This window comes from Cydia fagiglandana, chromosome 11 (assembly GCF_963556715.1).
Source record: "Cydia fagiglandana chromosome 11, ilCydFagi1.1, whole genome shotgun sequence".
Lineage (NCBI taxonomy): Eukaryota > Metazoa > Arthropoda > Insecta > Lepidoptera > Tortricidae > Cydia > Cydia fagiglandana.
The window spans coordinates 344007-369972 of NC_085942.1; the positions used below are offsets into that span (position 1 = coordinate 344007).

The following is a 25966-nucleotide window of genomic DNA, read 5'->3' on the forward strand; positions in this document are numbered from 1 at the left end:
AGTACTTGGATGGGTGACCGTTTTTTTTGCTTTTTTTTATTTATGGTACGGAACCCTTCGTGCGCGAGTCCGACTCGCACTTGCCCGGTTTTTATATTTGATGAAGATGAGACCAAATTTTACTATTTTCTTGGCATGGTGGTGTGAGAAACTAATGACAGTCATGACTCAAGATCTTATGGTAATCACATGTTCAAGAACAAGGTATGGACTTGGTTGTCATGCCAATAATGTGACTTACTTTTGTAATTCCTTAAGGTGGTGGTACTAGTGCTCGACATGGTAATGCCCAATATAATGACCTCTATTGACAATGACTTAAGTTTCACTATTTTGAAGAAAAGGACCTTATGTACAATGAAGCTTAAGGAAAGGACCCTTCTCATGGAAAGCCACATTTCCTTCCTTTGATTGAGAATACTCTTGCTGTTAATGGAACTTGTACGCTTTCAAGTATGATTGTTAGCTAGTAGCTCTTGACGTTGGTGTGTGCGTGACATTTTTGGATATACGACAAAATAAATTACAGTCAAAAGGTACGATAATGTTACAAGATAAGATTCACATGGATTATTTTCACCATTTACTGAATAGGTATTACTTATAAGTTATACTAGACTACTCTTTGGTGAAGCACAATTATGGGCTCTTACCAATGAGTTTGTTAGAAGGTATAAAAATCATTTGACAGTCAGTTTTCAGTGAATGAAAACGTCTTGAAGGAAGCCTGATTGATCTCAATTAAGGCCCATCCCCCCTCTGGATCTCAGTGGATTTCCACCGGCTTGCCTGTTTTTGGACGTTTGAGGAGTGTTGTAAAGGAAGGTTTGAGCAGAGGTGTAAGCCAAATTAGCCCCGGCTTGACGCGCCGCCACTGGTGACTACACCCATTTTTGGTATAGGTTGCCAAGCTAATTAAATTTTTAAGAACCTTTAAAAGAATATGAAGCAGAGCATAATTCATTAGGCGAGGAAATTGCCGCGCGAAGCAGCTCGGTCTGTGGCTAATGGTCAGAGTAGTATACCTATGCTAATGGTCCACAGTCAATATGACGTAATATATTATAAGACAAGGTGTACACTCAGCAGCAGAAGTTACTAAGCGGGCGAGGTGTTCAAAATTACCTAGACACGCTCTTATTCTCTTAACAATAAAGTCGTATCAAGATCATTTGGAACACCCTGGCCCGCTTAGTAACTTTTGCTGCTGACTGTACACATAAACGTTCAATGTCAAGGCCTTCCTAGATCGGAAAATGTTCCTAGCATCTATAATCTAATAAGATGTGATGGATTTACGAGACGTGACGTGAAAATAACTTCGCCTCTAGCACACTTACAACAGTTTAAACCAGTGGCGTAGTAGCTAGCATGGGTGGCACCCGGTGCGGAAATTGTGGGTGTCACCCCAAAATTCAATCAACAATGTAAAATATATTTAAAAAGAGTAATTGTAATTTTTGTTAAATAGCTCAGGATTTACTCCATCGCTTTCTTTTTACGAATATTTGTAGGTGGCACTATGTTCACGGTCGGGTGTCACCCCTAAATGGGTGACACCCGGGGCGGACCGCCCCCGCCGCCCCCCCCTAGCTACGCCACTGGTTTAAACACTATGGTTCCGTCACAGGCGCGTTTTCCGGGTGGGGCGTGAGCGTTTTACATGTAAAAGCGGCGCGCCCTGCTCGGAAAACGCGCCTGTGTGACGAAGCCTTCAGTTAGACCATTCATTGTTTGCTAAAATAACTTTTTGCTTAGTAATAGTAGTACCAATAAGATACAGAAAGAGCATAATTGTAGCTGCAGACTTGCCCGCTGAAGTAGATGGCGATGAAGAACGACGTCACGTTTTGTAGAATTTGTAGCAATAAATCGTAACTTAGTTTAGTAGCTACCATTGTAAACACTTGGCACAAACATTACCTTATTTGCAGTTTTAATACCTCTCTTGATAATGAGACTTATCAAGTTAATTATGTTACTGATTATATACCTGTTGTTTTGCAAGTTTTAAAAATAGCATTGATTTTTTTTTTAAACCTTGTTTAAGTGGCAAATTTATTGCCAACTAGTCATATCTGAACAATTTAAGGTTGCAACAGTAAATACAATGTTGTGCATCTAACTGCAAAAACTATTTATTTGGTGTTAATTTTAACCTCTTGTCTGCGTATGATAAGGATTGGTGCGTGAGAATTTAAATCTATTGTTTTAAATGTTAATGTCACTTTTTCAATGATCATATTTCACAGGATTGTAGGACTGTAGGTCATTGAAAACAGTTGTCAGAGAGGGACTATTAATCAAAATTATGTATGGATACATACCATTTGTAGGCTCCTTTAGTATACAATCTGAAAAGTTACTTTATTCGTGGCAAGATGAATAATTATCAGTAGCAGGGTATGAAAAGTACAAGTATTCTTTGATAAAACAATTAAGATCAATTACCATACATTTGGCGAGCTAGCTGATATGTTACACAGATAGTGGAAGTGTAGGATGCACTGGGATGATAAAAAATGCATTTAGTCCCAAGTTATATTTCCAAGTAATCAATATGTAACTAACAATAACTGTACATTAAATATAATAATGTCAATAATAACCAACTTAACACTTGAGATACATAAGTACAGATCTGCATGTCTCATACAGCTGGACACTGTAGCCATAACAACTCACAAAAAAATGAAATAATAAAAATACATTTTATATACAAAAAATGTACAAAAAGAGACATTCACATTTTCAAGGCATAATCGAGGCCTTTGGAGCGTCGCGATTTTCCCGCCATTTCGCGAGAGGAACACTTGATTTTTTTTAAATTTAACACTGGTGGCTTTGGAAGCGCGTTAGGTGTCGTATTTCTCCGCTTCGCACTGTGTCGCCCAAAACACGCAGTTACCGATGCCGCTATAACAAATGAGTATGACTGCAGCGAGGAAAACGACGCTGCACACGGTGCAGGGCTTCCGTTCCAGGAAGAACCCTATGAGGTACAGCACCATGAACATTACGTGCGTGTTCACGAGCGCCGGGTTTACGGGTTTCGGAATCAGCAGCACGGGAATCAGCCATTGCAAACAGTACATTTCGTCGGCACGCGCGACTAACGTGTGAGAACGACTTTGGTCACTGACAATGTTGCAATCGACATGTTGAAAACTTGTTTATCTTCATTATCTTGCTGGATATTTATTTGATTTGATAGCAATAGCAAGGAAGGAACACGAACCTCGATGAAAATTGCGAATTAGGTTTTGACGTTTGACTGCCAGTGTTGCTACATGTATAAAGTTTGTTTTCGTTTTGAGTTATTTCTGTTTAGGCAACACTGAGATTGGCGGTCTATTTAAAGAACGTTTTTGTATTAAAAATATTATTTACGTATTTAAAATATATAAATGGCTATGCAAGCGAAATAGTCAGGGTTATTGCTTACAAATAGTATTTATTTAGCCAGTAGTTTTATGCCTTTGTTATTTGGCAGCGAGCCAGGAAGCCTCGTTGGGTCACAGGGGCACCTTGCAGGTTGGCCTAATCGCTTGAAACATTTTTCATGTCTTTTAATTAAAAGATTTAAAAGAAATCTAAAGTAACGCAGGGGTTTTCCGTCGAATTATTAAAGACAATGACAACATTAGGATTAGTGTTTTATATGGAGTTAGACCAAGAAAAGTCTAGAGTCGTTCAACGGTCGGGATTGTTCGGGTCCGACCAAAGAGTGAGATGCTTGCATGGAAAGAAAAGAGACAACAAATCAGACAGTGTTCTTTTGAGATATAACAACAATAGTTAATTGTTTAACAAGGAAGTAAAATAAAGAAATTTATCGTTTTTATCTCTATTTTTATGTAAAAATCTTAATGCGGTTCACAGAATACATCTACTTACCAAGTTTCAACAGTATAGTTCTTATAGTTTCGGAAAAAAGTGGCTGTGACATACACGGACAGACAGACGGACAGACATGACGAATCCATAAGGCTTCCGTTTTTAGCCATTTGGCTACGGAACCCTAAAAACCGGCCAAGTGCGAGTAGGACTCGCGTTCCAAAGGTTCCGTACATTAAGTTTCCTATCACCTATAGGTAAAACACGTGTATTTTTTTCAAAATTGAAAACCCAGTAGGTTCAGAGATGAGGAGGGGTGGGGGGATGATCATTATTTGCCTATTTTCTTGAATAACTGCTAAACGGTTTATCCTAAAATTATAAAAAAATATATTTGAGATTCTCACAATGAGCTCGTTCATTTGATATGTAACACGATATAGTTTGAAAACCTTATTTTTTAATTTTCTCATTTACCCCCCAAAAATGGCTTCCATATTTAAAATTAATTAATTTACGTTGCACGTCCATATTTGGGTCACAAACTTACATATGTGTGCCAAATTTCAATTTAATTGGTCCAGTAGTTTAGGAGAAAATAGGCTGTGGCAGACGGACAGACAGAAACACGAGTGATCCTATAAGGGTTCCGTTTTTTCCTTTTGAGGTACGGAACCCTAAAAATTGTAGTGAGACGTCTAAACTATCAAAACGCTATCTTTAGATATTTTTGACCACCTAGGCCGCTCCGATATAACTGAAGGACTGCTGTACCTACTCCTCTAATCGATATTATGTAGGTACACTTTGAGAATAACCCAGGCTTAGGTAGTCCGAAATAAATCAATGTCGGTTAACCGGATCCGTGTTGTAATATTTAGGTTTCATTTTTTCAGATTTTAGACACGTAGAGAAATACAGCCTTTATTTTAACTGGGATAGAGGCTTTATTGCAGTCATGGCCTAGTAACTTGATTTATATCTCTCTGATTTATAGTGTAATATAATAGACATCAATTATTTTTCAAAATATACTTTATAGTATCGAAGTTAGTAAAGGTTTATATTGACGACAAATAAAATTGTAGGCAAATATATTAAAACATAATTTACTTTTGTAATAAAGGTGTAGGTTAATCCTTTTCAGACATAAAAATCTCTTCCATTCTCTGCCTTTTGTGTAGAGATGGTGTAGAGGCTTTCTGCGCATGCCCGATTAAAATGGCGCCCTCGCCCCGCGGCTTTCCCGCCAGTGCCGTCCGTGATACGGCGGGCGCGATTCGCCCCCACATCTTATTAAAAAAAAAACAGTGATTAAGCATCGATCAAACGACAGTATTCAAATAAAAACTAAAAAAATGTACCATAAATCTATAGGGATGTCGAAACTCCTAATAAAAAAGACGATGACTATTACGTGTTATTTACTGGTCATCATTATGTGCCATGACGGCGAAAATGACTCCGTATAAATAGCTTAGCTTAGACTTAAACGATGACAATAAAATAATCGACAATAATTCTAAAATAATAAAAGTGTTAGTTTTAAACATGGCGAATCCGGCTCATCTGATGAGGCGGCAGAGCTCTAGGGACCTTTACGCCCAGAGGTCTATAGATCGCATGGAAATGAAGGAGCTGAGGGGTCGGTTGGTGACCATGGAGAATGGGTTGACTACTCATAACAGGCCTATAATGTATGGGGCGACGAATGAGGCATTTGAAGATACGAGTCCTAACAGACGATCCTCAGAGACTCCTACAAGTAAAGCCAGCTCTGTGGAGCGAGGAGTGAAGCCTGAAGGAGGCGAGGGCGAGAGGGAATCCTGGGACAGCAAGCTCACCTTCTTGCTAGCCACTGTCGGATACGCTGTTGGTTTAGGAAATGTGTGGCGCTTCCCTTATCTAGCTCAGAAGAACGGAGGCGGGGCGTTTCTGATCCCTTACTTCGTGATGCTCGCGATCGAAGGCATACCTATCTTCTACTTAGAGCTCGCCATCGGACAGAGGCTAAGGAAAGGTGCTATCGGTGTGTGGCATCAGGTGTCTCCGTATCTGGGTGGGATCGGGATAAGTTCGGCGGTAGTTTCGTTCAACGTGGCCCTGTACTATAACTCTATAATCGCGTGGTGCCTGTTCTACTTCGCGCAGAGCTTCCAGGCGGAGCTGCCGTGGTCAGAGTGCCCGAAGAAGTTTCTGCCGAACGGGTCCTATATCACGGAGCCGGAGTGTGCTGTGAGTACCACTTTATATATCTCACTCTCACTGTCATTTTATTTATACAGACAGACAGACAGAGAACAATATCACTACCTACTTGCAAGACCTGGAAATAAAAGATAATCTTTATTTGCAAAAATGTAGTGATGATTTGATGAACATAGGTCGACAGTAATTAAGGAATTACTTGTTGTTGTGTAGAAGGCTACACAACAACAAAACATGACGAAATTACAAAAGTTCAGATTTTGCAGATTTGGCTACGGAAACGGATCCCTAAAAAAATTGACAGCTGAAGTAGATGTCTGTAGGGCCCTGTACATTTAACGGTAGTCTGGTTGATAAAAATACACTTTGTCTCTATAATACAGGGTAGACTTTCTAAATCTGGCAGTTAGGGCAGCTATCAGATCCTGTGCTCCTACATGTAAATTGTATTTTTACTTTTTACTATATATATGCTTACAGTTAGGTACAGGTACATGTTTATAGTATAAAGCTAGGTTGTTAAAGTAATTTTATAGTACCTAATGGCAATGTGGCGCTTACATTAATCGCCACCTGCGATCGTAATCGCGGACTCGAGATCGCGGGGCTTCCATGAAACGGCTTTTAGGGCTCAAGATAAGTGTTTGTAACATTTTATAGCTGACTTACTTTTACAAATGAGGCTCATTATTGTACAGTCGCCATCAGATATATCGGAGCGGCCAAGGCGTTCACAAATATCTGAACACGCCTCTATTGTCAAGGCGTTAGAGCGCGTGTTCATATTGTGAACACCTTGGCCGCTCCGATATGTCGTATGGCGATTGTACAAAAGATTCATTGATGGTATAAGATATGCAAAGTCTGAAGAAACATACTTCAAGCAGCTTCAAGCTTCCGAGTTTGACAGCTGAACTAGATGGTGCCATATATTTAGTGGCAACTGAATTGTTATTAAACGTCAACTTTTGACAGCCGTAGGTAATATCGTATATCGTATTCACATTCAGGGTCGTATGGCCGCCGATGACGACGAGAGATATATAAAGAGACAATCGTTAATAGAAAACGATTCCCACGATTGTGATTTTTTTTGGTAGCATATATATATCTGTTTATCCCGAATTGTTCCCAATACATTTTTACTTTTCGTTTCTTGTTTTACGATCTACGATGTTCATCTCGGCTAGAGCCCTTAGGAACCCTAATAACATTTTACTTTTTTTGCTATAAAACGTTAATTTTTATTTTAAATATATATTTTTAAATGTAAGGAAAAAAGGATGATTTCCGCCACACCGGGTCGGGGCCGGGTCGGAGTTTCCAGCGCCTCGTTTTCAATGGAAAGCACCACGTGATCAGTGACCACCGATAGCCGTCCAACTAGCCGTCATAGAATATTACATGTTGGATGCCTCGGCCCGGGCGCGTGCTAATAAGAAGCACAAGCAGAAGAATTTTGCACGCCAATAAATGGCTGAATGTAAATGGAGACCAGAATGTCCACAATTATCACCCTGACATCTTGTAACTATTTACCTGCTACATTCTTGCAAATAAACATTTATCTTATATTATCTTTTCTTATCTTATCTTATCTTATCTTATCTAATGTTTCTGATAGGTAGAAAATTAATTAAGTATAAATCTATAGGTATGAGCAATAATGCTCTTTTCCTGCTTTGAATGATTTTGATCTCACATTCCGATGGAATTCATATACGTATTTAATTCAATAGCAGAGCCATTGAGCAAAGTTTAATATTCCGGGCGATGGTCCGCTCCAACGCTTGGGCGGCCCACCCAACTCCGTAACTCTACTCCGTAATATTGTTGCCATGATTTGCCTTTCGACCTAATGTTGAAAATGAGAAGCTTTGAAAATGAGATGAAAAAATCATTGTTGATAATGTTGGATGAATTTGTATAAGTAAATACTAGCGCATTATAGGTTTAAGACATTTTATAAATATGATATTTTTGCTCGGGAATCAAAATCAATGCAGCAATGTCAATAACTGTAAAGTAATCTCTATATTAAATCAACGAATTGAAAATAGTTTTACTTAACATGGGGCAAAGTTGTTGTTAAACCTCTCGTACTAATATTGATACGCGAGCAAGCGAAAGATTCCAAAATTAAAAAATGGGATTTGAGCGTTGCGAGGGTTTCAAGGCACGAGGGTTAAAAAAACTTTGCCACATGAAATTTAAGAACATAAAATTTTTCACCATTTCAACGCAAGGAAAATACCTACTAATTTGCACTCGTGAAATATCAAACAAAATCATAACAAATCGATTCAAAATTAATGTTATTAAATATTGTTATCATTCAAAATCATCATTTAAAAGTCAATTCTTCCAGCAAGCATAAAAAAATAACTCAATATTCTTGTACACGTTTGCGTTTATTGCTTTGCGCAACTTGTTTACCAAACCAGCAAACGTTGCACACAACGTGCTTACCAAACGTATTCGTTTAGGATTGATTTCCACAAACAACCCTGACGAAAACGTATTCAAAACATCAAAGAAGCAATTTGTGGGGGTGTAGACAAATCTGTTTGACATACACATCGTATGTGCATCTGAAAACTCATTCAATTTTATCCCTTATTGCCAAGTAATAAGTACACGTTTAAACAAGTTTTCAAGTGGATATGCAAAGATGGAAATCGCAACGTTGTTGCTTGCCGCAAATATGTTTTTGGTGCGTTTTAGTCATATTTACGAGTAAGTATACTTACCTATTTATGCCGTATGCGGTTAGTTATCTAAATGAACACAGCGGTAAAACAGTATAAGGTAAAACACTTAAATCATTTGTTAGAAGAATCCAATAACATTTTCAGTTACCTAATTTACTTTAGAACAAAGGCCCGCGACACGATAATGATTTATCAGCGCGGATATCGGCGTCGCGTTAATTGATGACATTAATTATGTCGCCCTTTTATCGTGTTCCCTTTCATTCGATGACAAACAAGGGCACAGAGGGCCTACCGCGAAAAACGAAATTTCGTTATATCGCTCCAATATTCAAGAGAAATAGAGTCATATGTAGATAAATTAGATAATGATATTAGTAGTAAAAAAAGTAGTAAAACACTTTATTGTACAAAAAACAAAACAAAACAGGAAAAATAACATTCGTCATTAGTACAAAGGCGAACTTATCCCTTTAAGGGATATTCGATGTTTCGATGTTGTTACTAGCCGGCCCTTTCTCAGTACCCATCTTATAGACTGCCGCCTCTAATATCTGGCTGCCCTAGACCCGGGCCTGCTAGGCCTTAGAGCAAATCCGCCACTGGACATAAAAGGACTGTAAATGGTCACAACTATAAAATAATAACTACCTATCTACCTACGATCTACGATCTATGATTGATTGGATATTAGATAAATCCCGCTAAGCCTATTTCCTTTTCATTACACATTGTTGACCGGCGCGGCGATGGATTCCCTTATTTGCTTTGCGCTAACGCTAACCATATTGAATATGCTTCGAACGGAAACTATCGGGTCCTACGTAAATACAGCCATATTGAACACACATCTTTATATCCGAGAAGCCGGACTGGTTATTTCCATCGTGTATGGAACATTGGCGTTAGGTTTAAGTGTAGTTGTTTGTTATACTATTATAGTGAGGTTTGTTTTCCCAGTTGAGAGTTTATATCGTCTATCGGTATTATGAGCGTCAGATTCGCACTTATATTCGGTATAAGGTAAAGTTATGGTTGTTTGCTTCTAAATGGTTACTGCACCTACCTTGACAATTTTCTGTTTGGCCCTATGGTTGACTGGTAGAGAATGCCACGAGCCATTAAGTCCGCCATTTGTACTATTTTGATGTGCAATATTATTTATTTTAAACTTTATTTTATATTAGAAAGTTTTATCCAAAGTGACAATTTAGGCACGTTCGTACCTAAAGTCCGTGCGGAAAGAGAAGAGTCGTGGAATATAGGTATAGATTGTCGGACTTATTTATATTTTATGAATTATAAGTAAGTCCGAGATATCATCATCATCATCATCATCTCAGCCATAAGACGTCCACTGCTGAACCTAGGCCTCCCCCTTGGACCTGCATTCGTACCGGTTGGAAGCGACCCGCATCCAGCGTCTTCCGGCGGCCTTAACAAGGTCGTCCGTCCATCTTGTGGGTGGACGTCCTACGCTGCGCTTGCTAGTCCGTGGTCTCCACTCGAGCACTTTTCGACCCCATCGTCCATCTTCTCTGCGCGCAATGTGGCCTGCCCATTGCCACTTCAGCTTGCTAATCCGGTGGGTCCGAGATATATAACTTATAATTTATATTTTTGCGATTTTTGTTTATCTGTTTTGTCTCTGTGTCAAGTCTATTCTTTTTGTAAAGCTAGGTACTTATTTATGAATCTCAACTGTAAATATGAAAGGCAGGATCATAACCAAACTCAAAGTTTCACGGAGGCAGCAAAAAGCGAAGTTTACAGCCGGGATGCTTCCAAAAACGGCCAAGAGGCCAACTTTGATTTAATAATTTGTTAAGGATTAATTTTCTTTTAATGCGATCTTCAGACGTGTCATTAATTATCTCACGCACATTATTTATAAGTGACCAAAAGGCAAGCCAAATAAACAGTGGGGACTGCGTGGAAAAGGATTGTCGAAAAATGCGAAGGTACAAAATTGGAGGAAGGAAGCAAAGTACCGGAGCAAACGGAAAAGCACTGATAGCAGAGTCTGTAGATGACCCACAAAGGGTTGTAGAACCACAGGAAGTAATAATAATGTGTATAAGACATTAAAGCTCTCCAAGGGGCCTCTACGTGTTGGATCTATATCCCCACGCCAGCTTAATAATGATTGATCAAATTAGCTAAATTTATTGCAATAATATACATAAACAACCAAAATACCGAAATTGAATACCGATTAATTTGTATGACAAATATACCGGTATTCGGTCCCTGGTATTAAACAGCAACGCTCTTAACTGTCCATCGGTGGATCTTACAAAAGGCGTTAACATTGTGGGCGGCGGTACGACTGGTACTAGTGACTAATAAGTTTTTGGCAAAAAAATTTGGTACAAGCTTTTATCGCTGACTGTACTTTTCTTTCCACAGGCAATTAATACTCATCGAGACAATTCTAAAAACCCCAAACACAATATGGTTTCGTTGTTTTATCACAGAGTTCATATGGCCACCTCCGGTCTCCATGACACCATGATACCGCATTGTCACCCGACTTACGTATGTATGCAAAATTTCAGTTCAATCGGAAACCGGGAAGTGGATCAAATTTAACTTGCAAGATTTGATTACAGACACGGTCCCAGGGTGAAAGTAAATAAAACTTTGTAAATAATAAACACGTGTAAGTATGTGGGCGACGGTACGAGTAGGTACGCGCGAGTGACTAAAATCACGTGTGTTAAACCCGTAAACCTAGCTTATTTTCAACTCATAATGACACAGTTTAAATTGGAAGATGAAGACTTTAACAAAATGTGAAACCAGGATCGGCCTCCAAGTTTAAGAATAATACTTAGGTGTCGAGCCTTCAGAAAGTTGAAGGTTGTAAAAGTAAAACGAGAGCTGGTTTAAATATGTATTGAAAATGAAATATTCCCCCTTGCTGTAAAAATTGTGCGAAGTTGCCATTCGGAGGGGAAAAGTGTGAAATATCTTTGTTTGATATGATATGCGAGCTCATTGCTTTTTAAGTGAACCGTAAACGGGGCTCTTTGACATCTTTTTTAGTGTTTTGCAATAAATGGATGCGTTTCGTGATTATATTTCGACATTGATAGAGTATGTGCGGAAAGAGAAGAGTCGTAAAATTAATGTTGGTTCCCTTAGGTAACTGATAATGTACCTAGATTTACGTAATAAACAATAATAATAATAATTTAGATAGAAGATTTAATAGCAAACGCTCAAACCGATCTAAATAAATTACACTCATGGTTTCAATACAATCTCCTAACAATAAACATATCCAAAACTAGTTACGTAATCTTTAAAGCAAAAAATAAAACTATCCCACCCCACAGCCCACTGACGATTAATAATGTAGCGATAACTAATAAAAAACATGAGAAATACCTTGGTCTCCGAATGGATAGCTGTCTTACGTGGAATACTCAAATTGAACATATAAGGTCAAAATTATCATCAATCACTGGTTCTTTACGACGCATATCACGCTGTATTCCACATAAGCTACGCTATACATTATATAATTCACTAATTAAACCGCACTTACTCTACTTGATTGAGCTGTGGGGCAGCGCAGCGAAAACAATACTAACTTCCTTACAAATACTCCAAAATAAAATTATTAAAATTCTTTTTCACTATCACCGTCTAACACCTACCACACGTATATATGCGGAAACTGGCCTAATGAACATTAAACAATTGTATATGTATAGCACTAGCATTCTTGTTAGGAAAATATTAAACAGTGCACTCCATACTAACTTAGCCTTTATGACGAAGAAGCAAATATCCAAACGAACTACTCGTCGTGCGAGTTTAATTGTGTTACCAAAGATAAGAACACAATTAGGCAAAAAAAATGTTTACGTATGAAGGTGCACAGCTTTATAATAAATTACCGTCTGATCTGAGAGGGACAGGCTCATTCAATGCGTTTAAAACTAAATTATCGCAATATATTTTAAACCACTACCCACCTTAAAAAAAATTGTTGCGTGAGCGTGTACCTCTCGAGCGACTTTTGTATGCTACCGTAGATAAGATTACTTTTACTTTGTAACTCTGTTCTCGTGTAAGTGACTTGTATGTCTTTTATGAGAATAAATATCTTTAAACCTAAACCTAATTTAGCCTATATAGCGTCCCACTGCTGGGCACAGGCCTCCTCTCAAGCACGAGAGGGTTTGGGCTATAGTCCCCACGCTAGCCCAATGCGGATTGGGGACTTCACATACCTTACTTACTTACTTACTTACTTACTTACTTACTTACTCCTCTGGCGCAGCGACCCAAAGTGTGTCTTGGCCTCCAACACGACTGCTCGCCACTGATCCCGGTCCTGTGCCGTGTCTCGCCAGTCCACACATACCTACATCTTTTAATTTCTTCGCAGATGTATGCAGCTAGGTTTCCTCGCGATGTTTTCCTTCACCGAAAAGCTAGTGGTAAATATCAATTGATATTTCGTACATGTTCCGAAAAACTCATTGGTACGAGCCGGGGTTTGAACCCGCAACATCCGGATTGAAAGTCGGGCGTCATAATCCACTCGGCCACCACCGCTTGTCCGGGGTCCATATTGGGTCGCATAATAATTGATTGTCCTAATGTGTTTCGCATAATTGTTATTGTGCTGGAAATATTAACATTTCTGAAAAATTATAACACAAACCTAACCTAACCTACCCTATTCTACACAACCTATATTTTCGAAAAAATATTTTCGAAAATGGACGCATGTATTTAAATTACAATTTTTTTTTTACTTATTTCAAAATTGACAAATATTTATTTCAAATAAGGATCAATATAAATGTTGTATAAAAACTTATTAAACTAAAATTATACTAAATTAATAAAAATAAAACCTAAACTACAATAAAAAATCACCCCTCGGCAAGGTACCGTAGACGCTGGCAGCATTACCTCGCTGAATTGCATTGCTTATGCGTTGTGCGAGGAAGCTGCCAGCCCTACGGTCCCCAGTTACATCCACCAGCCTCTTTGCTAATGCGCCGAATTTTCAGAGCACCAAAAATTTCAGAGCACCGGGACCCCACGGGCCGAGTGTTTCTACACCAAAAGGGGTAAAACTATATTCTTGCCCGATGCGGCTGTACTGTTTCAGCTGGAGAAAAAATATGCGAAAAGAGATTTATGCGTAACATTACATTATGACAAACAATTATTATGCGATGAGATAGGAGCCCCCTACGCCCTACACCGCTTAGACTTACATATATGTAGATTATTATTAGTTATTTGTTTTACAAGGGGAAAAGCTGTTGTTTAACCGCCCATGCTAATATTGATACTTATCAGAGCGAAAGATCCCAAAATTGAACCACGAGCGTAGCCAGTGGAATCTTGAGCGTTGCAACGGTTTCAAACTAAGTAAACTTTGCTCTCGAGGCCCCAAGTGAAACACAATAATTTTCACCACACCACCTCGTAGAGGGAATTCGTCAAAAAAGGAGAAATTTTAATTGATTAAAGTTTGTCTGTTACGCAAACAAAGTCGCGGAAAGAAGCTAGTTATGTATTTGTAAAAGACTGTTTCTGTTACATTTCCAGACAAAATAAGAGCTCCAATTGTGCGCGCGAAAGCGACATTAAATACATTTTTTGTCCGAGCCCGGCAGATGGCTAAGAAAAGCAATTATAAACTTGTTTCGACTTTTAATTATACAATCTTTCCTTGTTTTGTTCCGTTCTGACGACTGAGAAAAACTTCAGGAGCAATTGGGAACGCGTTTAATGAACCGTTTTATACGCCTGTGATATCATAATCTATATTATACGAGTACAAGTTTCTATATAGTTAAAATCCACATAGCTATTGATATATTAAACTTTTGTTCACATGCAGCTGAAAGAATAATACAAACCACTGCTACCTTACTGCCACTGAAGCCGCTCTTCCAATCCTGACATTTATCAGCTAAAAACAAAGAAAACAGTTCTATTTTTAAAACCCAGTGAAATGAAAGCGACGACGGCCTGGCCTAGCCTCTAGCCGGTAGCCCGAGCATTCTCGTCATTCCGAGCAGTTCCGAGCCACAAAAGAAAATAACCGCGCGAAAATGTTGTGTATTTAAAAGGAACGTTGTTGTTTGTTTTTATGTTGGCTTTGTGAAAAGGTCGCAGAATAAACATTTAAACAAGCTACATATATTGAAACGGTAAAACTTACGTCGGTACAGTCTACTGAGCCGACGTCAAAGATATGTTTACACTTTTTGCCTTATTACAAAGGAGTAAGGTGCAAATGAGTACACATTTTTTCATGTATGAGGCGTGAATGTACAAATGATTCTGAGTAAAATGAACCCAAGAACAAGAAGTCAATATTTTGAAGACATATGAATGAAATGTACACTTTTTTGGAAAACGCTCAAATGTGTAAACATATTTTTGACGTCGACTGTACGTTTATGTGTGTAGGTACTGCATGTAGCACCGAAACCGAGAACTAGAATAATGTAGTAAAGTGGAGCTCAATAGAAATGGGTTATTTGCAAAATAAATATGATAGTAGTTTTGATAGCGTTTACACGACTATGTACAAAATGGGTAGGAAATTAAATTATTGACTAAATAAATACGACTGTATGTCAAATAATTTAATTTCCTACCTATTTACGTACTTTGTCATAGTGACAATAGTATGAAGTACCTATCTAGCGATATTCAGATTGATTGTCACTGTGTCAAGGTCGGAAGGTGTGAATGGGTCAGAATTGTCAGAAATAAAATGTTTCGATTGTACCAGATACAACGTGAACAAACGCGAGCTAGAGGAATCAGATTTGTCGATTTGTTACGGTTTGAACTGGTTTTGATACGACCTGAAATTGCACGTGATATCCGCTCCAATCATTAAGACGATCGTCAAATCAGTTCAATACGGTACCTAAAGGTGTTAAAGCTGTATCGGGCTGCTGGCCCTCCAAATGAGCCGTGAGCGGCGCAAAGTCGGGACCGGGCCGTTATAAAGCTGGGAGATGAATAATCCACTCCTAAAGAATCGCCCTGCTTAGTTCCTTTTCCATTGTATTTATGTCGAAATTTTCAAATCTTCTGCAAATTAATTTTTCTATTGTATGTCTAATTCAAGATCCCAGGTAAATAGCCTAAATTCGCATAAATTTCCAGACGAAGCATTTGAAGGCATTGTCGATTCCAGAAAGCTTTAATGTTAATAAGTCGGCCTTTGATATTGTCAGTTTCGTAGATTCTACTTAATAGAATTGTAAATTAAATGATATAATTTTATATTACCTACCTACGAATTGTTTCAGTAAATGTTACATACCAATTCGACTTGAAATTAATATTTTCAATAATGGACACTATCAAATTTAACAAATTAAACAATAATACAATTAAAAATACACTACATAATCTAAACATAAAACTAATTAAAAACTAAACTTAAATATAAGCAAAATAATATAGACAAAGAAAAAATAATTAAACTAAATAACTAAAAGTTCCTAAAAATAATTAAAATTAAATATTGTGATATGAAAAGAAAACAAGTGAATGACGAGATGACGAACGGCAGAGAGGTATGGAGGAAAGAGACATGCTGGGCCGAGCCCAAATAATGGGAAAAGGGCAAGCGAATAATGACGATGAGTTAAAATTAATAAATTCACAACAGGAACGAAAACGGATAACAAAAAATGATTCGAAAAAAGTAGACTACCGTTATTTTTGGACATGGTTTATACGAGTATACAGGGTGATTCACGAGACGTGAGCAGGACTAATCCTGCACACACAGTAACTGATAATTGATCGATCACGATCGTATTTAGGTGAAACAACCACACTTTTTCCTATTTTTTAACTTTTTGGCAAGGGCAAATTTAATTCTCTACAATCATGGTCACCCTACAAGACCTAACTAATAAACATAAAACCTCTTTAACCGTAATGACAGCATTATGATTACGAAGAAAATAAACTGTCAAACTTGAGTGAGATAAGAGTTTTCGAAAGTAACCAGACCGTGATGAGCTGATGACATTCAATTTGACACAGAATATCGGTAGTTTAGTATTCTAATTGTAGGGTGACCATGCATGTCGTAAATAAATTAAAAACTTTTTTTTTCAACACAACTAGAAAATTAACGTTAACCTCACTAATGCTGATACGAAACAGTTGCTTATAATTTACGAAATGCGCAGTGTTAGTCCTGCTCACGTCTCCTGAATCATCCTGTATATTTACTATATCGAAAAGAACTTCAAAGAGTAATTTGACGGTGACGTCACACGCAATTATAATTATAAATAGACCGGGATAAGTCTCTACTAGTTTATGTACTAATCTGTCTGTCTTTTTGTGTTAAACCGCTGAACCGATTTAGACGAATTTGTTAGAGGTTCAAAGTCGTTGGCAAAAGCTAATATGAATTCTAACTCCTGGGGATTGTATTGTATATACATATCGCCGTGTGCCTGCTATACGGCCACAATTCAAAATTTTTAATTTTCTGGATTATTGCAGATTCGTATTCAAAATTGTTCAATTTACGACCTTATTTCGAGAGTCATAGCAAAAAAGGTCTTTAACGCTACGTCTTACGTAGGCGAACAACGCGCGAACGCGGCGCGGCGCGGCGCGGCGAAAGCGGCCGCCGCCGCGCCGCGCCGCGCCGCGCCGCCTGACATTCGCGTGCAAATCGCGCCGCACCGCGTTCGCAACGAGATCGCTTACGTAGGACACTTCTATGGGCATCAAAGGATTGATTTCGCCGCGCCGCGCCGCGCCGCGTTCGCGCGTTGTTCGCCTACGTAAGACGTAGCGTAAGAGCCTTTTTCTCACAAGTGGCCTTATGGATTTGACCATAAATTGTCAGGCGATTCCCTGCAATACGGCCCTTTTGAGTTGTGGCCATATAGCACACGTTTTAAATGAAGCTTTTGAGTTGCGTCCTAGAAAATAATAATTAGTTGAGTGATAATTACGATGAATCACTATAAATATAAAAGAAACAAACGGCAATTGGTTGTGTCACAGCAGTAAGTATTACACTTATTATTACAAAATTACCAGCTCGCCACCGAAACTACCACAACGCAACAAATTTACTGAATACATTATAATAAATAAATTGCCTGAAATGTTCTTAAAGATGTTGATTTCACAAATTAGCAAGGAACAGTATTGTGTTTTGATTTCTTATTTTATAATATAGTATAGTAGTATACCCTATAATGGACGTGGAACCAGTAATGGGACAAAAAAACACAATTCTTCTAAAATAAGTATCTAAAAGTAGTTTATAAACACTGGATATATGTTTATCATAAATAACAGTCCTAGAGCTGTTTATGTTTGAATTTTTATTAAATTCGGTTATTTTTTAAGAACTGTGCGTCAACCCAAAATTTGTCGTGCCACTGAAAAAAAATATCACGAAGAATTCTTAACAGCTTCGCTAAGAGAGGCGAGTTAATTAATTAAATTTTAATTAATTAATACTTGATGAAAACTAGAACATGTGTTTTGTTAATTGCGTTTACCATGAGATAAGGTATACAATACATTATATTGTGACTCCACAGATGTAAAAAAAATAGTGGTATTTGGCCCAATCCCATTATAGGAGCTGTAAAACTGCATACCTCCTATGATGGGACAGTTGACATAATGATGCTTGCCATGCCATAATTTCATGTTTAAATAATACAGAAGTAAAACCAGGAGGTATTCTCGGACTTCGGATAAATTAATATCGTTTTTCCAGACTTTTATTTAACTTGCCCTGTTAGTTAGTGTGGGTCAGATCTTGGTAGCTGAGATTGAGCCACTTTTCGATTTCCGATTCAGTTGAAATTTTGTGTAAGTACGTAATTAAGTTAACAAATCGGATGATAATGCAATATTATGATAACATGGACCTGATCTGATGATGGAGACAGGAGGTGGTCATGGGAACTTTATCGCAATAAACGGGTAACTAATTGTGTTTGGGTATATTATAATTGTCTCGATAGATCTAATACAATATTAATTGGCTGTGGAAAGAAAAATATGTTCAGCGATAAAAGCTTATACCAAAACTTATTTTTTTTTGCTATAACTTATTCCCCATTTCAATATTTTATATTGTTAGAGCAATGTCCATTATAGGGGGCCCATTACTGGATCCACGTCCATTACCGGGGGCCCATTACTGGAGCTTTGGTGTCCATGACTGAAGAAAAAAAACATAGTTTTAATTTGTTAAGTATGTGGAAACTCATTGCAGTATCTGATACAACACGCCTAAAACGGATGGGACTTTCATCTTTTAACACGCTAAGCGGTAGACCATTTACATATATAAAGGGACATATCATAAATACTCAAAATTTCCTCTTAAATGTCCCAGGACTGGTGCTGTTACTACAGGTATTCTAAATACTTTTTATTATTTTGAATGTTTTAAAAAAGAAGTTTCAAAGTTTTATTTGTTTAAATTTTGTAAAGAACCTTTTAAACAATTAATATTATTTGGTAATGACATGGTATAATGTTGCTGATTATAAGCTAGTTACACATATTATCGCGTACAGCGATCTTATTCCTATCAAAGTTGATAAAATAAAGGGATTTTAACTATTTTGGTGTTTTTATTTATATTTGCATGGTATCTTTTATCCAATAATTTTGTGTTTAAATTGGGCCGCATCCCAAAATCTTTAAAAAACGTTTCTGCAATACGGCCACAACTCTAAATACCTGTCTTTCGGGCCTTGTGTCTTAAAAAATATACATTTCTTTTAAAAAGTGGCGTGGTCATAAGGAGGGTTATATCATTCCGAGTAAAAAAAGCTAAATTTTAAATTCATAGACCTAAAACTAAAGGAGTACCCATATAACCATTCCAGTCGCAGAATCATCAAAGTGGTAACTAAATGTCAGATGTGTCGTAACAGAGTCCACACAATGTGTCTAGAATTGTTTCGAAACAAAGTGTCGTCGCCGTGTGTACACTTTTCCGTAACAAGGTGTCGACACATTTGTGTGCACTTTGCGTGCGGTTTGCGACTAAATCTGACAGCAAATTTGTGACAGCAAATGTCAATATAAAAAACCTCTTGAAAACCAAGGTTTGTCAAACTACTATTAGTGTCTCGTGTGCTCGTAAGTAATTCTAGTAAGTCATCATGGGCGATGCAAATGATAATAATCGACCAAAACCATATAAACACCCAACACCCGTCAACCTTTTACAGAAAAGTTTTTAAAGAAATGCAATAAGCTACTTAGGTCAGCCAACGAATGCTCCAAAAAGTTGTAGAGGGAAATGCTCGGAACACAATTTTTGACTCTGTAACTTGGTTTGGACAAGTTAGGAGGTGAACATATCAAAAGTCCCCGGCCGTAGCCCTTGAGCGGGGGAATAGAGGGGGCTTTGAAGGTCCCATTTTCCGGTTTTTCGATTATATCTCGGAAACTATGCATCTTAGCGACATGGCCACTTATACAAAATGCAAGTTAATTTAATTTGTTACAAGTTTATTCAGTCAATTTTTTCGAGATGTTGAATAGTTTTTGAGATATCCGCTCTTGAAAGTTTATTTAGGGCTCTCAATTTTATCTTGATATATCTACATCAGTGAAGGTGCAAGGCCGTGTATGGTATCGTTTTCGTATAAATCTGGGTTGCTGAATCCATTTAAGGTATCACATTGACACCATTACACAAAATAAAAAAATATCTTTTTAGGGTTCCGTACCACAAAAGCAAAAATCGGAATCCTTATAGGATCACTCGTGCGTCTGTATGTCTGTCTGTCTGAATACACAAAATAGTTCTTTACCTATAGATGACAGGAAAACCTATTAGAAATGTGCAGTCAAGCGCGAGTCGGACTTAATGTACGGAACCCTTAATACGCGAGTCCGACTCGCACTTGGCCGGTTTATTTTAAACTCCTCTTGACGCTTAACCGCTGAATCGATTTCGTTGAAATTTGGTATAGAAATAGTTTGCGTCCCGGAACAGGATTACAGGACATAGGATAGATCTTATAACCAAAATCATCTTTGAAGGTGTGAAAAGTGGCGTGGAAATTTGTACGGGAAATCAATAACCGCTGAACTGATTTATATTAAATTTGGGATGGTCTACATCTTTGATTTAGTTAAAAATGATAAAAAAAACATGACTTCAAACCTAAACTTAAACAGTATTAACTTCAAGAAGTCAATTCTGAATTCCCCCCTACACCTCATTTCACACCTTTAAAGGATGATTTTTGAGATAACTTATTATGTCCTGTCTCGGGACTCAATATATTATTGTATGTATTCTTGACTAATTGCTATCTTTGTCTTTTGTATTCTTATTACTATCTTTGTCTTGTGTATGTATTAATTTTGTTGTTAATTCTCTTGTTATTCATGTTACCTGTCGTGATTGTTTCACCGGATGGTCTTATCGGAAGATCAGCGCTGGAAGTCGCCAGCAACATGCTGAGGTGAGACCATTTCGTGGCACTTTCTCTTTTTTATGTTTCTCTGTTTAGTATAAGTTTTTATTTTGTGTTTGTGCTTACGAATAAAATTATTTCTATTCTATTCTATTCTATTCTATTCTATTCTATATATGTGTACTAAATTTAAATTAAAACTGTTCAGCAGTTTAAGCGTGAAGAGGAGTTTAAAAGAAAGTATATGTTTCTACTTTGGAATGGTGTCAATGTGATACCATAACTAAATTTGGTACTGCGAATTTATACGAAAACGATACCAAACATGGCCTCGTAGCTTTAATGTTGTAGAAGTCAAAATAAAATTGAGAGCCCTAAATTCTTATTACTTGACCAAACTTGTGTAGAAGGAAAAGGAAAAATAAAAGTCTTCGGCAGGAATATAAGACACAGATATAATTTTTTTTTTTGCGTTACTATTTCAATCATCAAATATAAACATACCTTGATTATATTATTCTAGTGAGATCCTCACAGATAAACAAAAACATTTACTTAAAAAATTACAAGGTCGAAATGTCACGGAACTTGTGAGAGTAATATGTGAAAAATAAAAACTTTTATGACAAAAAATCTGGACACAATTTAAGAAGCATCCCATTGCGTCGAGGAATCATCTGTATTTTTGCTTGTTTCATTACCTCCTCGCTTCTTTTTTTGTCCTTTGTATTCTGTAGCAATTTGTTAGATCTGAAAATAAAGATAACTTGCGTCGTCACGGATGTCACGGAGGTTTTAGGGAGTGCAGAATTCGAAAACGATGATCATTTTATAATCCAAGATGGCGGCTACGTATTTTGTCATAAAAGTCGTCATGAATATCGTTTTATAGGTTTTAGGAGGTGCCGATTTCGAAAATGATGACCAGTTTGGAATCCAATATGTGTGCCGTGCACTTTGTCATAAAAGTCGTCATGGATATCGTTTTATAGGTTTTAGGGAGTGCAGAATTCGAAAATGATGACCATTTTGGATTCCAAGATGTCTGCCGTGCACTTTGTCATATAAGCCGTCATAGATGTTGATTTATAGGTGTTAGGAAGAGCAGATTTCGAAAATGATGACCATGACCAACAAAACGACATCCATGTCGACTTTTAACATAGTGCATGGCCGCCATTTTGGATTCCAAAATGGTCATCATTTTCGAAATCAGGGCCCCCTAAAACCTATAAAACGACACCCATGACAACTTTTATGACATAGTGCATGACCGCCATTTTGGATTCCAAAATGGTCATCATTTTCGAAATCTGCGCCCCCTAAAACCTATAAAACGACACCCATGACGACTTTTATGACATAGTGCATGGCCACCATTTTGGAATCCAAAATGGTCATCATTTACTAAATCTGCGCCCCCCAAAACCTATAAAACGATACCCATGACAACTTTTATGACAGTGCATGGCCGCCATTTCAGATTTCAAAATGGTCATCATTTTCTAAATCGGGGCCCCCTAAAACCTATAAAACGACATCCATGACGACTTTTATGACATAGTGCATGGCCGCCATTTTGGAATCGAAAATGGTCATCATTTTCTAAATCGGGGCCCCCTAAACCTATAAAACGACATCCATGACGACTTTTATGACATAGTGCATGGCCGCCATTTTGGAATCGAAAATGGTTATCGTTTTCGAAATCTGCGCCCCCCAAAATCTATTAAACGACACCCATGACGACTTTTATGGCATAGTGCATGGCCGCGATTTTGGATTTCAAAATGGTCATCATTTTCTAAATCGGGGCCCCCTAAAACCCATAAAACGACATCCATGACGACTTTTATGACATAGTGCATGGCCGCCATTTTGGAATCGAAAATGGTTATCATTTTCGAAATCTCCGCCCCCCAAAACCTATAAAACGACACCCATGACGACTTTTATGACATAGTGCATGGCCGCCATTCTGGATTCCAAAATGGTCATCATTTTCGAAAGCGGGGCCCCCTAAAACCTATAAAACGACATCCATGACGACTTTTATGACATAGCGCATGGCCGCCATCTTGGAATCCAAAATGGTCATCATTTTTGAAATCTGCGCCTCCTAAAACCTATAAAACGACACCCATGACGACTTTTATGGCATAGTGCATGGCCGCCATTTTGGATTCCAAAATGGTCATCATTTTCAAAATTGGGGCCCCCTAAAACGTATAAAACGACATCCATGACGACTTTTATGACACAGTGCATGGCCGCCATTTTGGATTCCAAAATGGTCATCATTTTCGAAATCGGCACTCCCTAAAACCTATAAATCGACACCCATCTCGACTTTTATGACAAAGTGTTTGGCTACCATCTGCATGCAAGACATTTCTATTATTTTTACGTACAAAAATGGCCCCCTGGCCAAAATGGCAAAAACTTCCAACCGAGATTTAATCGATTATTTATTCGATTAATGTTCAGATTAATTCAAATTCAATCTATGTTAGGTCGACTAACCTAATCGTGATTAAAATTTGAGGATTAACTTTTTTTATTCCATTAATTAGCGCCACTTGCACCATTCCACTAACCCGGGGTTAACTGGTTAAACCTGGAGTTACCATGGTTACCAGTACAATTTGATACTGGGTTAACGGTTTAACCGCTTAACCCAGGGTTAGTGCGACGGTGCAAGTGGGCCTTAGTCGAATAAACAGTTAATCTATTAAGTCCCATCTCTGACCACGTCATTTTTACACTTTGAGAATATCTGAAAACAAATGAACACAAGGAGCCATTTTGCAAATCGAGTAACTTTGTTATTACTTTTGACAGCGCGTGTCATGTGTCTACACAGAGTCGACACAAAGTCGAAACATTTGCGACTACTTTGTGACTGCAATATTTCTCAGCCTTAAACCATATTTATACATCATAATTAACAAGTTTCGTAGTATGTAAAGCGTTATTTCTGTTATCTAAGTATAGTATACGCATCGAAGTACTAAAAATGCATCAAATAATATATTTATGAACACAAGCACTGAGAAGTAAACAATTTCATTTCCGGCTAAACTAAAACAATGTGGTGGCGCGTTGATTATATTACACTTAGTTTATCAAATCACTCGAGCAGTTTAATTCCCCATAATAATTTAAGTCCTATTGTAATATAAATGCAAACAATATATAATTACGTCTTGTAATCCGTTTTAGAGATGGCGTATTAATGTCACTTATTTTTATTTAACTATTTTTCCATCTGACAGTTTCCATTTGACAGGAACAAAATGAACGAATGAACGAATGATTTTGGCATAAAGTAGTCGCAAACTAGTAACAATGTGTGCACACGGCGACCACACTTTATGTCACTTTGTGTCATGTGTCGACCCTTCCCCATTTCTGGTAACTGTGTCGACACGGCGACGACTCTGCGACTGGAATTGTGACCGAAACAGACGGTGTCGACACAAGATGTGTCTACACCGCGTCGTAACGGCGACTGGAAATGGTTGTATGGGTAAGATCCTATTGAACACCCTGAACTATACTCTCACAACTTTGAGACGCGATTTCTCGAAAAAACGGTTTTTTGATATGTGGCAGTGTAGCAGGCACACGGCGATATGTACAATTATACAGGACCGGATCATAGTCATTTGACTGTTCTCGATATTTTCTATATTTGTGCTAGTTTGATTGTGATTCTTGATAAAGGAGCTATTTTATACTGCAGAGTTGTGGCGTCTCCTCTAGCTGTCACTGCCAACGTCTTGCCATAATAATCTAACAGATGGCGTTAGGGAGCTAGAACGCACAAACTGCTAAGAAGATACTACGTCTAGAACGCAATTAGTATGAGAGACCTACATCGCGCTTACGGAGTTATAATGTATCTGTAAATATATTTATAAATACTCTCTACATTCCACAGAGTACCAATCTCAGGTACTCAGAGATATATTTGTCCACTCATTGATCGTTTTTGTGTAGGTTTAATGTAAATTTTATAGGCTGTTTCGTATTTGTTATCATTAGTACTTTAAGACGTTTTTATAGCCGAATCCGTGCTCGGTTTTATTGTACAGTCAAGGAATTTAAATTCCGACCCATTTCGTATTTTGTCACAGTGACAACCGTATGAGGTCTCTAGCGGCTTGCATATTGATTGTCACTGTGACAAGGTACGAAATGGGTCGGAATTTAAATTCCTTGACTGTACCTTGATTCTCATAATAAAACTGGTACTGTGTGTTGGGTTTATTTTGTGGTAATGATATTCGCCCCGATTCGAACTTTAAGGTAAGCCAAATATTAGATCTAGAAACGATATATATGGATAGATATATTATAGTAGAAGAGCCGGCCGCAAATTTTCTAACCGACTTGATACCACGATGAAATGCACAATGGTTTCCCATAAAAGTGATGCTAAGTCCGAATTCGATAGTCTGCCACGGCGGAACTTGCCGAAAGTACGAAAAAGAAGGCCACTTCCGGTGCGAAAAAAGGGAGCTGATTTAACCCATCTGATACCGAAATAATAGTTATGGCAGCAGTTAGAAATTTACATGTAGACACATAAAAGCGAAGTCTGCCAGTATTTTTTTTGCCGGAAGTGCTTGGCAGACGCTCTCAAAAGTGGCCAACGGGACCCCTAATTTAACCCATCTGATACCACCATTAAACCAATTCCAGTCGGTAGGTATGAACCCTCATGTCAGGAATATATAAGTCTGCCAAGGCTTTTCCTGC

At 37.9% G+C, this 25966-nt stretch overlaps 2 protein-coding genes across 2 annotated transcripts in view; one reads left to right on the forward strand and one right to left on the reverse strand.

The window, feature by feature from the left end:
- Nucleotides 1-2527: 2527 nt before the first annotated feature.
- On the reverse strand, nt 2528-3280 carry LOC134668472 (bladder cancer-associated protein). Its single transcript, XM_063525925.1, has one exon. The coding sequence runs from the start codon at nt 3093-3095 to the stop codon at nt 2856-2858; it is 240 nt and encodes a 79-aa protein (XP_063381995.1). The 5' UTR covers nt 3096-3280; the 3' UTR covers nt 2528-2855.
- A 1814-nt stretch (nt 3281-5094) lies between these two features.
- The window catches only part of LOC134668708 (sodium-dependent neutral amino acid transporter B(0)AT3), a 68968-nt gene continuing 48096 nt past the window's right edge, over nt 5095-25966 (forward strand). Inside the window, exon 1 of the mRNA XM_063526149.1 lies at nt 5095-6072. Within this exon, the coding sequence (XP_063382219.1) occupies nt 5389-6072 (684 nt within the window). The 5' untranslated portion in view covers nt 5095-5388. The remainder of the gene's footprint in view (nt 6073-25966) is intronic.

Excerpts from the sequence above, each read along its gene's own strand:
- LOC134668472 (XM_063525925.1), bottom strand. The coding sequence starts at position 3,095 with ATGTACTGTTTGCAATGGCTGATTCCCGTGCTGCTGATTCCGAAACCC.